General features: G+C 53.0%; 1 protein-coding gene across 1 annotated transcript; it reads left to right on the plus strand.

Moving 5' to 3' along the window:
• The first annotated feature begins 2,119 nt into the window (after window positions 1–2,119).
• Window positions 2,120–13,285, plus strand: SERINC4 (serine incorporator 4). Its single transcript, XM_028707015.2, has 12 exons — window positions 2,120–2,878; window positions 7,163–7,330; window positions 8,268–8,446; window positions 8,581–8,660; window positions 9,579–9,672; window positions 9,808–10,019; window positions 10,651–10,746; window positions 10,845–10,971; window positions 11,399–11,471; window positions 12,240–12,291; window positions 12,630–12,771; window positions 12,880–13,285. Exons 1-12 carry the CDS (start codon window positions 2,777–2,779, stop codon window positions 13,091–13,093), a joined length of 1,539 nt encoding a protein of 512 aa, XP_028562848.2. The 5' UTR covers window positions 2,120–2,776; the 3' UTR covers window positions 13,094–13,285.
• The last annotated feature ends 269 nt before the right edge of the window (window positions 13,286–13,554 follow it).

Raw genomic sequence — 13,554 nt, forward strand, 5'->3', positions numbered from 1 at the left:
TACATATACGCCCTGATTGCTTAGTTCAGTGTTTCCCAACCGGTGTTCCGCGGCACACTGGTGTGCCGTGAGACCTTGCCTGGTGTGCCGTGGGAGGGAGGCGGGAGAGGCGGGGCGGCGGCGGCATCTCCTGCTGGATGCAAATCCAAACATGGCGGGCGCCTCCCTCGCTCCTTTGTAGGCGGACCATCGAGAGAGAAAGAAAAGGAGGCAAAAGAGCGAGAGAAGGCGCCTGCGCGGAAAGAGGAGCGAGCAGTGCGCCTGCGCGCCGCGGCGCCCGAGATCGCTTCTCCCCACCGCCCCTTGCTTCAAAAGAGGTCCGGGGACAGCGGGAAGCGCTTCGCGCTGCCCCCGGACCTCTTTTGAAGCAAGGCTTTGCGGGGAGAAGCGATCTCCCCGCAGCCCCTTGCTTCAAAAGAGGTCCGGGGGCAGCGGGAAGCGCAGCGCTTCTTCCCCGCTGCCCCCGGACCTCTTTTGAAGCAAGGGGCTGCGGGGAGATCGCTTCTCCCGGTGCTCCGAAGCGGGGCGGGGGGCGGGAACACCTGCCCCAGCCGCCCCGCTTCGGAACGCTGCTCCGAAGCGGGGCGGTGGGGTGGGAACCTCGCACCCCGCCGCCAGGCATCGGAACGAGGTCCTGGACCTCTTCTGAAGGCAGGCGGGGGCAAAAGTCTTTGCTCCCCCCGCCTGCCTTCCCGGGACAGCGGAGACTTCTCCGCTGCCCCGGGCGATCTTAAAATGCTGGCGGGCGGGAGCGAAGCGTTCGCTGCCGACCCCCAGCATTTTAAAATCTCCTCGGGGCAGCGGAGACTTCGCTCCCGCCCGCCAGCATTTTAAAATCGCCCCGGGACAGCAGGGGCTTTTAAAATGCTGGCGGTCGGCAGCAAAGCCCTCCTGTCCCCGGAGCTTGCGGGGCGGGAGGTGAGAAGAAGGGCTTTTCTTCCCACCGCCAGCCTTCAGAACAGCCTTCTGAAGGCTGGCAGTGGGAAGAAAAGCCCTTGTCCCCCCCCCCCCCCCAGCCTTCAGAAGAGGTCGGGGGACAGACTGTCCCCGGACCTGGTCTGAAGGCGGTTTCCCTAGGAACGCATTAATTGATTTTCAATGCATTCCTATGGGAAACCGTGCATCGCAAGACGAAAAACTCGCAAGACGAAGAGACTTGCGGAACGAATTAATTTCGTCTTGCGAGGCACCACTGTACTTTTTATATAGTCAATACAGGCACAGAGTTAAATTTTTTAACATTTTCTAATGGTGGTGTGCCTCGAGATTTTTTTCATGAAAGAAGTGTGCCTTTGCCCAAAAAAGGTTGGGAAACACTGGCTTAGTTGGTTAGAGTTTGGTGCAGATAATGCCAAGGTTGCAGGTTTGATCCTTGTATGGGACAGCTGCATATTCCTGCATTGCAGGGGTTTGGTCAAGATAATCTTCATGGTCCCTTCCAATTCTACCATTCTATGATCATCACTAAAAAGCAACTAAACTCCAATAGAAGTAAAACAATATAAAGAATAAAGCTATTAATAAAAACAGTAAAAATAAACAGTGGTATTAAAAGACCTTTCCTTCAAAATCCCCACAAAACAAGTCAGTTCCCCAAGGCCTGTCGGAATAAAACAGTCTTCACCTGCTGGCAGTGGACAAGGTGGGAGCCATTCTAGCTTCTCTAGGAAGTTCATGGGAGCAGCCATCAAGAAGGCTCTGTGTTGCCACAAAGCATGCCTGTGAGGTTGGCAGGACTGAGAGAAGGGTCTTCCCTGAAGATCTCGGAGCGCAGGCAGGTTTATATGGAAGAATATGGTCTTTCAGATAGGGCTTTATTGGTCACAACCAACACTTTGAATTGTGCCTGGAAACAAACTGGTAACCAGCGGAGCTGTTGCAACAAGGGTGTCATATGGTTCCTATAACCTGCCCCAGTCAACAGTCTATCAGGGGTCAGCAAACCTTTTCAGCAGGGGGCCAGTCCACTGTCCCTCAGACCTTATTTTAAATAAAAGGACACATTCTACTAAGTAAAACCGGCTGATTCCCAGACCGTTTGCGGGCCGGATTTAGAAGGCGATTGGCCAGATAAGTTTGCCTACCCCTGGTCTAGCTTCACCTTTTTGGACCAGTTGAAGTTTCTGGGCACTTTCAAAGGCAGCCCAACGCAGAGTATGTTAACAGTAATCCACACAGGGATGCAACTAAAGTGTGTGCCGCTATGGCCAGATCAGTTTTAGTTCCCTGATGGAAGCCCTGCCCAGTCTCTGGCAGCCAAAAGAGGCCAGTAGTCCTGCATGGCTGAAGGCTGGTGGAGTCCTCTGCCTGCCTGCCACCCTCCCTGCCCTTGGAGCAGGTTCACAGAGGCTCCCTTGCCAGGCAAGGCCCTGGCGAGGGAGCCTCTGTGGCTGCTACTTTGCTCCCTGGGGGGACCTGAGGTGAGAAGGCTCCTATCCCTTCCATCTTGCAACAACAGCCTGAGATTCACCTAACCCAACGGAACGGCTAAGCTCTCTATTTCTGCCGGGTAAGAGGGTTAAAGAGGCAGATTTGGCTCCTGACATAATCAGGCAGAAAGGCAAGTGGAGGGGAAAGAAGCACCATCCCCCCACCCCAGGAAGGCCAATCGCTGGTCCCAAGGATCAAAGGTGGAGGCAGCGGGTTGCCAGTTGGCCAATCTCAGCCTCTCAACTAATTGGCTTTCTCTTTGCAACCGCTTTCTGGAGAGTAGGCTCCACCTGGTCCCAGGGATGTGCTGCTGAGCAAAGGGCTGGGCCCACTGAGCCAGGAGCAGATGACTGGGGGACGAGGGCAGGTCGTCCAGCCGTTCCCTTGGGGAGCTGGGGGCACCGGGAACAGAGGAGGAGGGATGGTGCCAGGCTACTGCAAGGCCCAGGTAAGCAGAGGGGAGGCTTCAAGACTTGTCAGCTCTCGGGTTTGGCCAAGGCCTGTCACAAGAGGCCCCCAAGGGAGGGAACAGCCAGAACAGGCGATGCCAGCTTGAACACGAGCTGCTGCTTCTACCCCTGGGCCACACTGACTGGCAGCACCTCACCAGGGTATCAGACAGGGGGCATTCCTAGTCTCTCCTGGAGATGCCATGGGTATCAAACCAAGGACCTTCTGCCAAGCAGGTGCTCTTCCACTGAGCCACAATGGACCTTCTGCTGTTCCTGCAAGGCCCAAGCTCAGGCCAGAGTCCCAGCAACCTCCCCTCAAGTGAGAAAGCCTCTAGCCGTGGCCAATGTTGGGGAAAGCAAGCTAGCCATTTGCCCAGCAGCTCACTTGGCCCTTGCCCTCAGATCCAGGACCAGGGAAGGATCAGGCCTCCCACGGAGGTTCAGAGGATAAAGGCTTGTGAGCCTCAGCCTTGACAATCAACACAACTAAATGAAAGATAATTGGACTCACAACGAGAATGTAGAAAAAAACACATGCAGAGGGTTCTTGGGATGATGCATGTGTGGCCGGGGGGAGGGGGTTGGGGGTTGGGTCGCCCTTCTTGCCTTGTTCACACAGTCTGCCCAGCACTGTTCCCCAGTGCTCAGGGGGACTTCCAGAAGGGGTTTTCTGTTGCAAACGGGTCCTGCAGGGCTGGTTTTCAGATGCATGCAATTGGCACGTGGCCTTCCACACATCTTGTTTATTCAACCGTGGATTTTCACTGTTACCCCGCTTGCCATCCACATCAGAGGGTGGAGCCTGGCAGAATTAATTCAGTTGGTGGCTTTTTTGCCCCTCCTCTGCATCGCTGGCAGCACAGAAGGAGGCATAGCTGTCAACGTTCCCTTTTTTGCGAGAAATTCCCTTATTCCAGCGCCGTTTCCCACTGCTATCCCGGATTGTTAGATATCCCGTAGACTGTCCCCAGGACAGGCGAGGTTGCTGATCCCTTATTTTCAAATCTGAAAGTTGACAGCTATGAGAAGAAGGCAAGAGGGCAAACTTGGCTAGCCCAGTTGTCGTGTTTCACAAGGCACAAAATGGAGGCCTGTTGGCAGAAGGGGGAGCGATATCTCTTGATTCTTTTTTTTATATATACTGTACTTGGGAAGTGCTATATTGATCTGCTGTTTGGCTGGGACCAAGTGGCAACATTTTTTTTAAATATGGCTAATCTTATCTATATATCCCTGTAACCATTAACAGCACAGCTATGCAGTCTCTTCCCCCACCCCATCCCCAAAGCGCAGCATCAATGAAAGACTGAAGTTCTCTTGTTTAAAAAAATAATTTTTATTGGTTTTACAAAAAATTTAAAATTCATTATATATCATCTCCTAGAATTCCTTTATCTTTTTACAATTCCACCACATATAATAAAAGGTGCCAAGGAGGAGGTTTTGTGCATGAAATTCAGATTAAACCTTTTAAAAGAGAAAGTCTGGTGTATGTGCTGTGATTACAGTCTGAAGAGGTAATTCCCCACAATGACTTGATATCACAACTTCCTCTCATCAGGCCACTGAAATTCAAATGCACCTTCAGCATTGTAGTCATTACTGGGAATGAACATCTTCTGTCTCTTACTGGTGTATCTGGAACAAAATAGCTTAACTTGTGCTCTGGAGAGGAGCTGACGAATGCAGGGTTTATGTGTGTGATAGAGGCCACCCACCAAAACTTCAGTCAACACCACACACATGACAAACTATCCCTCCCCACCCCCCCAAAAAAAACCCCACAACAACTCTGTGCCAAGAAATTTCTACACCAGACAGTGACAGCGGATGTTTAACAGGTTGTTTCTACTTATCGGATTTCCCAGAGGAAGGGGAAATCCGGATTAAATGTAAATTTAAAAAATGTGGGCTGGGATTTTGATGGCGGTGATGTTGTATAAACAATGCAGAAAACTTGTGTGCCTGAGCAGCATTGTTTTCCACAAAGAAATCCTGCCTGGAAGGAGCCTCCACAGGGATGCTACCCCATAACCTGGTGCCAGCTCTTGCCTCTAGAAGCTCAGGATTCACCCACTCATCCAGCCAGTGTGGTGTAGTGGTTAAGAGCGGTAGTCTCATAATCTGGGGAACCGGGTTCGCGTCTCCGCTCCTCCACATGCAGCTGCTGGATGACCTTGGGCCAGTCACACTTCTTTGAAGTCTCTCAGCCCCACTCACCTCACAGAGTGTTTGTTGTGGGGGAGGAAGGGAAAGGAGAATGTTAGCCACTTTGAGTCTCCTTCGGGTAGTGATAAAGCGGGATATCAAATCCAAACTCTTCAGGAATGGAACATGAGCACCTTCTTTGTGTAGAGTAGCTTCTAGGAAGCAGAGCGCCAATTTCCCTCTAGGTGTGGTGCCCCTGCCTCTCTTGTAACAGGAATCCAAGGGAGTGTTTCTCTAAGATGCTGGTTGGTGCCTGGAGGGGTCCTCTCCATAAAATCTCCTTAAGCTGATGGGCAGCAGTTTCAGGCCCCTGGCTCTGGGCACATGGAGAATTAAGCTCCCCATCTTGAGGTGATATCCCAGCTGGGTTGAGGAACACATTCTATTCAAACTCTTTCCCAGGTGTGCTTCTTGACTGAGGAGGGTGAAAGGTGTTCAAGGAGCTTCCTGAGGCAGGCAAAAAATGTGGCCAACTAGCAAAGGTGGTCCCTTACCCTGCAATGCATCCCTAACTTCATTGGCCCAACTGCAGATCATGGGGAGGGACTCTGCCCAGCTCAGGTGGGAGGAGGGGATGGATGCTGTGCCTGTGTCAATTAGGAGTGACTCTAATCCCTCTCTAGGGTTATTACTCAGGTGCAGAGCTAGGGGTGGGTGGGTGGGTGGCTTTGGCTGGCTCCTCTTTGGGGCCATTGCCTTATGGGATCCAGGTGTTGCTGTCCTAGACCCAGGGAAAGAATAAGAAATGCAACAGCTGCAAAACTGGTTGGAAGCAGCAGGCAGAGAACTCAGTGACACAGGAGCTTTGGAGTCTTTGGAAAGTGGGCCAATGAGAAGGTTGTTAGCATCCAAAGGTGTCCTGCAGAGTGATAATAAGGCAATGCAAGCAAGTTAAAACAATGAGTCTTAGGAGTGTCAGGAGCCATCTTCTACTGAATCAGACTAGCCAGCTCAGCACTGTCTACACTGGCTGGCAGCAATAGCTCTCCAGTCTTCATTCAGGGGCCTTCCCAGCCATACCTGGAGAAGGGGCTTGAGATTGAACCTGGAACCTTCTACATGCCAAGCAGATGCTCTGCCATTGAGCCACAGCCCCTCCTGGTCTTAAAGTGTGCCATTCAGTATCCCTGCTTGGTATACAAATTCATTTTCCTGTATATGCTCACTGAGATTTACCTTTAAAGTATTGCACTGTCAATTGGACTTATTGACAGTGCCAGAGCAATCCTCCTGGGCACACGTGAACTCCAGATTACAGGGAAGCCTGTGGAGTCAGCCTGGAAAGCCCATCTCTGCTCACAGACAGGTGCCTATTATGCTACTTCCATAGCAGACTGCTCAGCTGGCACGTCTCAGTGACAGGAATGTGCCCTCCCTTTCTAACCTATTGTGTGTTCCACAGTCTCAGGATGGGTGGCACAAAACTCTCTGAGGGCACAGAAACATTGCAACCCACAGCTGGTTTTCCCACAAGGGAGAAACCATGCATGAATTGTTTTATTTATTAACTGCAGTTAATATAAGAGGAGCTGCTCTAAAGTACAGCGTAGAACAGCAAAAAGAAATTACCAGTAAGAACTAAAACACCATCTTAGAAATTCTGTGTCACTGCCAGTTCATGACCCACAGCTGGCCCCAAGAGCTGGGTTGCTTGTTTTGCATATTTTGTCCAGCTGAACCAGAGACTGGTGGGTTGGTGGAAGCACGTTGGACCCTGAATGTGACGCCTGCCCCCCTCCAGCAGCAACAGATGGTACCTGAGCTTCCCAATCCCCTTAATCCCGCCTCCTGCAGGCTGTGCCCCTCACTCACTGCTCAAGGACCTGCTCAGGGACAGCCTTGTGGGTGGGCCAAGCCTAGGGACTGACCCAGGACAATCCGGCTGCCCAGCCCCTCACCCATGCAGGCAACAGACCCTAGCTGCTTTCTGCTGGCAGAGGCTTGGGGTGAAGGGTCCAGTGAGATGGAAGAGGCAGGGAGTCCAGCTCATTGTGGGTAGGGAGACAGAGGGTTGCTGGGCATGTAGAGAGGGCCTAAGTAGGTAACACTCAACTTCCCTCTCCCCTACTCAGATTTGCTGCTGCTGCGGCCCAGCCCCTTGCACCTTGTGCTGCCCCTGCTGCCCCGGCATCAAGGTCTCGACGGGGACCCGGCTCCTCTACATGCTCTTCCACATCCTGGCCTGTGCCAGCTGCTGCTTCATGCTCTCCCGCACTGTGGCTGAAGCCATCAAGGAGAACGTGAGTGAGTGAGAAGCCACTGCCATTGGGAGCTTCCTCCACCTGCACCTGGAGGCTCATTGGGGTGGGGGGAGGGGAGGACAACTGGCCACTATTCTGAGAAAATAATCTCTTCTAAGTGGCAGGGAGGGGCTTGAATGACCAGCTTCCTCTTATTAATTCACTTCCCTTTTAAAAATGCTATTACTCTAGTTCTATTTAAAAAGAGAAGAAAGCAGAGGGTGGGCTCTGCAAAGCAAACATTTTAATTCCACACTAAATAGTGGCACAGGGACGTGGGTGGTGCTGTGGGTTAAACCACAGAGCTTAGGACTTGCCGATCAGAAGGTCGGCGGTTCGAATCCCCGTGACGGGGTGAGCTCCCGTTGCTTGGTCCCTGCTCCTGCCAACCTAGCAGTTCGAAAGCACGTCAAAGTGCAAGTAGCTAAACAGGTACCGCTCCAGCAGGAAGGTAAACGGTGTTTCCGTGTGCTGCTCTGGTTCGCCAGAAGCAGCTTAGTCATGCTGGCCACATGACCCGGAAGCTGTATGCCGGCTCCCTCAGACAGTAAAGCAAGATGAGCCCAGAGTCGGCCACGACTGGACCTAATGGTCAGGGGTCCCTTTACCTTTACCTTTTAAATAGTGGCACAATGGTTAGCATGTTGGACTCGGACCAGGAATACAAGGGTTCAAATCCCTACTTGGCCATGAAGCTCACTGGGTGTGATTTGGGGGGGGCACATCTTGCCTCACAGGGTTTCTGTGGGGATTAAATGAGATGGGAAATAGCCATGCATGCTGCTTTGAGCTCCTTGGAGTGGCATAAAGTGGGATATAAATGCAATCAATCAATCAATCAATCAATCAATCAATCAATCAATCAATCAGGGGTTCCAGGGTGGAAGTTCTGGCAATGCTTCCCCCCACCCCGGGTCTCTCTCCCTTCCTTCCACAGGTGCCTTTCTACGCAGTGCTGTGTGAGCATCTTCCTGGGGGCAGTGACTGTGACATCCTGGTGGGCTACTCAGCCGTCTACAGGGTCTGCTTTGGCACCGCCTGCTTCTACCTGGGCCAGGCAGCCTTCTTGGTCAACATCAAGTCCAGCAGCAACGTCCGTGCCCTCTTGCACAATGGGTGAGGAGAAGGGAGGTCCTGACACAGACCTGGCAGCCCCTGGGCTGTTACGGAGGAACAGGCAGAGGAAGCCACAGGCCCGTCCATCCAGGGGCCACCCTGGTTATTCACTGCCTCTTTGGGGTCTGTTGCAGGTTCTGGTTCCTGAAGCTCCTCATCCTTGTGGGGCTCTGCGCAGCCGCCTTCTTCATCCAAGACCAGCGCTTCCTCCGAGGTAAGGAGAATAGAAGAGCAGCCCACTTGGCTGCAGGCTGGTGGCTCTGCAACTTGCTCTTGCCAAGAGCCCCACCCCTCATCACTGTAGGGACAGCCCTCCAGGTAGGAATGGAGGAAGGCAGCCATTTCCCTTCTTCACCAGCCTCGTTTCCATTCTGCTGCAGTTCAGTTTCCACCAAATACGACATAATTTGTCTTGCTGCCTGCTGTTTGATGTAGGTTAAAATTATGTAATGTGAATAATTGTTTGGGTAACTTACATACATTTCAAGGTAAAAGAAATATCAAAAGAATGTAAGGAAAGAAAGAAACATTTATCATTCATTGTCATCTGCAGACTTGAAAACAACAAGCGGAACATATATGGACCCTTTTTGCTTGACAGATTTCTGAACAGGCAAAAAGGAGCCATTCCCTCATCCTTTTCTGTTTCTGTCAGAATCAGCATCCCTCCCTCTCTTACTTCCTTACTGATAATCCTCTGAGGGGACCCATAGGAGGTGGAGATGGCCACCAGCTTTGAAAGATTGCTTTAAGAGATTAGACAAATTCATGGAGGCAGCTGTACTTCTGAATACCAGTTCCTGGAAAGCACAGAAGGAAAGGGAGCTCATGTGCTCAAATCCTGCTTGCTGGTTTCCCATTGAGGCATCTTGTTGGCCACCATGAGATGGGGATGCTGGACCAGATGGGCCCTCATTGGCCTGATTGAGCAGGCTCTTGCTCCCATCATCCTGCTCCTCAGCCAAAAAAGTCTTCTCTTTGAGGGATCTAAGCCAGAAGAGCCTCTTTCCTGCCTTTCCTGGCCAGAGCTGAGCTGGCTTTCCAGAGTCCTCAGGACAGCCAGAGGTGGCACTTGGCTTCTTTGGTCCCCCTGACCACCGCCCACATTTCTGTCCTCCTTTGGCCCTTGCAGCCTGGCACTTGGTTGGTGTCTGTGGAGGCTTTGCCTTCATCCTGGTCCAGCTGGTGCTGATCACAGCCTTTGCCCACACCTGGAACAAGAACTGGTGAGTCTGCCTTCTGGATGGAATGGGTTGGGGCACTTTCCTGGACCAAGTGCCCACAAGGGGACCGGAGAAGGAAGGGAGGGAGCTGGCCTCAGGTCAGTGCTCCAAACAAGCTTTTCCCTCGTTCTCTCACAGGCTGACAGGTGCCTCCACGGACAAGCGCTGGTACCTGGCTATCTTCCTGGCCACACTGGGCTTCTACACCATAGCCTCCACCGCTTACACTTTCCTGTACAAATTCTACACCCACCCAGGCGGCTGTTTCCTCAACAAGGGGCTGCTGGCCTTCAACGGTGCCCTGTGCCTCCTGATGTCCTTCATCTCCATCACTCCCTGCGTCCGCCTGCGTGAGTAATGGCATGTGTGGATTTTGCAGCACAGGGTGGGATTGGAGGGGCAGGGCTCATAGCCTTCTGTGGCCTGCAACAAGCAAAGCGTAGAGCACTCTCAGGACTTAATTGCCCAAACAAGAAGCACTGAACCAGCGCCCTCTTCTCTCTGGAAGTTCCTCTCCCAAGGATGTTGAGTTCAAGGTGGTTTCCTTAGAGGGATGGGTGCTAGGAGGGTAAATAATTTTATCAAATACTCACCTAAGAGAGCAGGCTTCTAGGTACACAACAAGGTGAAGCAGAAAGAATAGGTCCAGGTGCAGAAGGTGATTCAGAAACAAGGTCATGAGACAGTCCCAGGACCCTGTCACAGGGAGCTCAGCAAGGATGGGGATCAGAGAGCCAGAGGCCTGTGATGTTTCCAGCAATTGGAAGGGTCAGGAGGCGGCTTATATACTCTGCCTCCTACAGCACACCCTAACTACAGCTCCTGGCAGTGAGGGAGCATCAGGAATCATGTACACACAAGTAGACCAATGACTCTGGGCCGATAGACACAGACTGCATTTTCACTCTTTATTGCTGGGATGGGGATGTTTTTTGAGGACACTGATAACCCTTTATTCCCCTTGCACCTGCCTGCTCCCAGGACAGCCAAGCTCCAGCCCCTTACAGGCCTCCATCATCTGCTGCTACGTCATGTACCTGACCTTCTCCGCCCTGTCCAGCCGGCCACCAGAGAAAGGTCTGTGTCAGCTCTCAGCCTTTGCCTTCTGGGGAGATCCACGGGGGTGAGGCAGGCCCTCAATCAGCTAATGGCATTTTCCTCCTCCTCTCCCACAGTGCAGTACAAGGGGCAGAATCTCACCATCTGCTTCCCCAGTGTGAGCAAGGACGGGATGCAGACTGAGGACACAACGGTGGCTATCCTGGGGGCTGGGGTCATGTACGCCTGCGTCCTCTTTGCCTGGTGGGTACCTGCCTATGTGCCCCCAGAGGTCTCAGATCCCAAGCCAGGGATTGACCCCAGCTTGCCAGAGTGGGGTCTGGGAATAAGGGACCTGCACTGCCACCCATTCCTGTTACAAGTTAACAGACTGGTGGAGAATGCGGGCAAGTTGCACCCCGGTCACATTGGACTTCTGGGGTAATGCCCTCAGGCTGCCCACCAAGTGATTCTTTCCTCAAAGCAGTTTGGGACAGCCCTGACAGGGAGGAGCAGAGCCCGCCTGCTGGACTCCTGGCATACTGGGGTGGATTCTGTGTCAGAGAAACAGGACAGGCTGTCCATCCCATCCTGTCAGCCTGTCTACAATGGCTGCGTAGAGGATGGGCTGTGCTCAGGAAGGGCTCCTGCTGCTGATTTGCTCATCCTTGTCCTCCTCCTCCTCCTGCAGCAATGAAGCATCAATGCTCGCTGAGCTGTTTGGACCTCTGTGGATGGTCAGGATCTACAGCTTTGAGTTTAAGGTGGGTTCCAGAAAGGGTCCAGTGTGGGGCAGAAACCCTCGAGAGGCAGCTGCTGATCTTCAATGCTTTCCCCCCTAACCTCCAGCTCCTGAAACAATTCTCCATTGCCTGAGAGGATTCTCTGCTCTTTTATCATTTATTTGTTATTTAGCATTTCAAGTTGCAACCACTGTATGTGTCTGGGCAGAAAGGCAGGCTATTGAATGTCTCAGTGTCTGAGGCCTGCTTCTTGGGATACTGCCTGTGTTCAACTTCTAATGTCCAAATGCACAATCTGCTTTGTTCCCACAATGTATATCTCATGGATTTCCCCTGGCAGGGATGGGCCCAATCCTAGCCTGGTTACCACTTCCAAATACAACCAGGGTAGGATTCCCCCTTTTTCAGCTAGAGGGGAAAAGCCAGCACCCTCTGTAACTGATACTAGGCTCCCTCTTTGTTTCCTGGGAAGCCAGGACTCCACAGACCACCCTCAGGATGGGGATGGAGAGCCTCTGGCCTTCCAGGTGTTGCTGGACTGCAACTCCCATTCTCTTCTCCCCATCCCCAACCCCCTGGGGCTACTGGCCAGACAGGCTGAGGCTGATGGGAGCTGAAGAGCCAGGGGTCCCCTATGACCACCATCGTGACTTAAGGGTTGGGTGAGGGTGCCATCCTGGCAGTTGCCAGCCGTGTTTCCATTGAGAGTTAAGGGGCAGCCAGAGAAACCACAGCCAGGTGGCAAGAGGTTGCATGAGCGGTGGATGATCCATCCTGTTCTCTTTGCAGAAGGCGTCCTGTTTCTTCTGTTGCCCTGATAAGATGGAAGAGGAGGTAGCAGGTGAGTGCAATGGAGCCCCAGCAGCATCACAAGCCACTTAGGCCTTCCAGTGCCCCCCAACCCCATCCACTGTTGGGGTGCAAGGCAGGTATCTCAAGTATGCATAGGAGGAGGAAGAATCTTTGGGGACATGCCTCATCTCAGTCTCTCCTGAATCTTTCCCCCAGGTGCTCAAACAAGGGACAGGGGATGTGTACAGGACTCCCCAACATTGGGAAACCCCATAAGAGTCAGGATAGCTAGCTGGTCATTCGACTAGACATGGCTATTGGTGCAGAGCAGGGCTTTGGATCCCTGAGCTGTGTGAGCAGGAGGGCCCTTTTTCACCCCTGGCCTAGGGCAGAGAGGTGAGCAGGAAGGGTCCCCAGTGGAGCAGCAGATTGTGCACGGCGACCCTGTGGTCTACAGCTACTCCACCTTCCACTTTGTCTTCTTCCTGGCCTCGCTGTACGTCATGATGACTCTCACCAACTGGTTCAGGTAGGAACAAGGTGCCCACATCCAGGGGGAGTGGCAACTTAAGTGGCAAAAGGTGGGAGGGGGCAGCTTTGGAGCTTGCAATGCAACCTGCCTCTGCTCTCCTTGCAGCTATGAAAATGCAGTGCTAGAGACCACCTTTACTCACGGCAGCTGGTCCACCTTCTGGGTTAAGGTCTCTTCTGGCTGGGCCTGTGTCCTCCTCTACCTCTGGCTTCTGCTGGGCCCGCTCTGCCTCCCAGGCTCGCGCCAACGCAACAACACCTCCCTGCGTGTCTTGCGGCGTCAGCGGCGCAACCTTCACCGCATCAGTGTTGCTACGTAGCTGCTGCTGCTGCCGCCACTGCCAAAAGGGCCTGGAGGCTCTTTTGCTTTTGCCACAGCCTGCCGTGGGCTCAGCCGCCTGCCACGATCACCAAAGGCCGGTGCCAAGAGGCCCACCTGGTGCCAAGAGACCAGGCCTGGTCCGAAGACTGCCTGCCACTGGGTGCTGCATGTGAAGGCCGCCCACGATGCCACGTCCTGGTGCTGGCCACAGCATGCCTTGCCCCAGCGGGTACCTTTAATGTGAACGAGCCAGCAGAGTGGGGGCTCAGAGGAGGCAGGTGCTTTAATGGAAGGAGAGGATAAGGGTGGTGCTGATGCCCATCCATCCATCGTCCCCCAGTGTTGGTTGCAAGGCTGGACAAAATACGAGGCAGAGCTCCAAGTGGCGAAGTCCCACTAATATGGACCAGAGAACTCCAGAGAGAGGGAGGAGGAGGGTGCACACAAAGAATCAGACAC

This window comes from Podarcis muralis, chromosome 14 (genome assembly GCF_964188315.1).
Source record: "Podarcis muralis chromosome 14, rPodMur119.hap1.1, whole genome shotgun sequence".
Lineage (NCBI taxonomy): Eukaryota > Metazoa > Chordata > Lepidosauria > Squamata > Lacertidae > Podarcis > Podarcis muralis.

Excerpts from the sequence above, each read along its gene's own strand:
- SERINC4 (XM_028707015.2), top strand. The coding sequence starts at position 2,777 with ATGACTGGGGGACGAGGGCAGGTCGTCCAGCCGTTCCCTTGGGGAGCT. Across the intron at positions 2,879-7,162 it reads CAGGCTACTGCAAGGCCCAG|ATTTGCTGCTGCTGCGGCCC; the intron begins GTAAGCAGAGGG and ends TCCCCTACTCAG. Across the intron at positions 8,661-9,578 it reads AGACCAGCGCTTCCTCCGAG|CCTGGCACTTGGTTGGTGTC; the intron begins GTAAGGAGAATA and ends TGGCCCTTGCAG.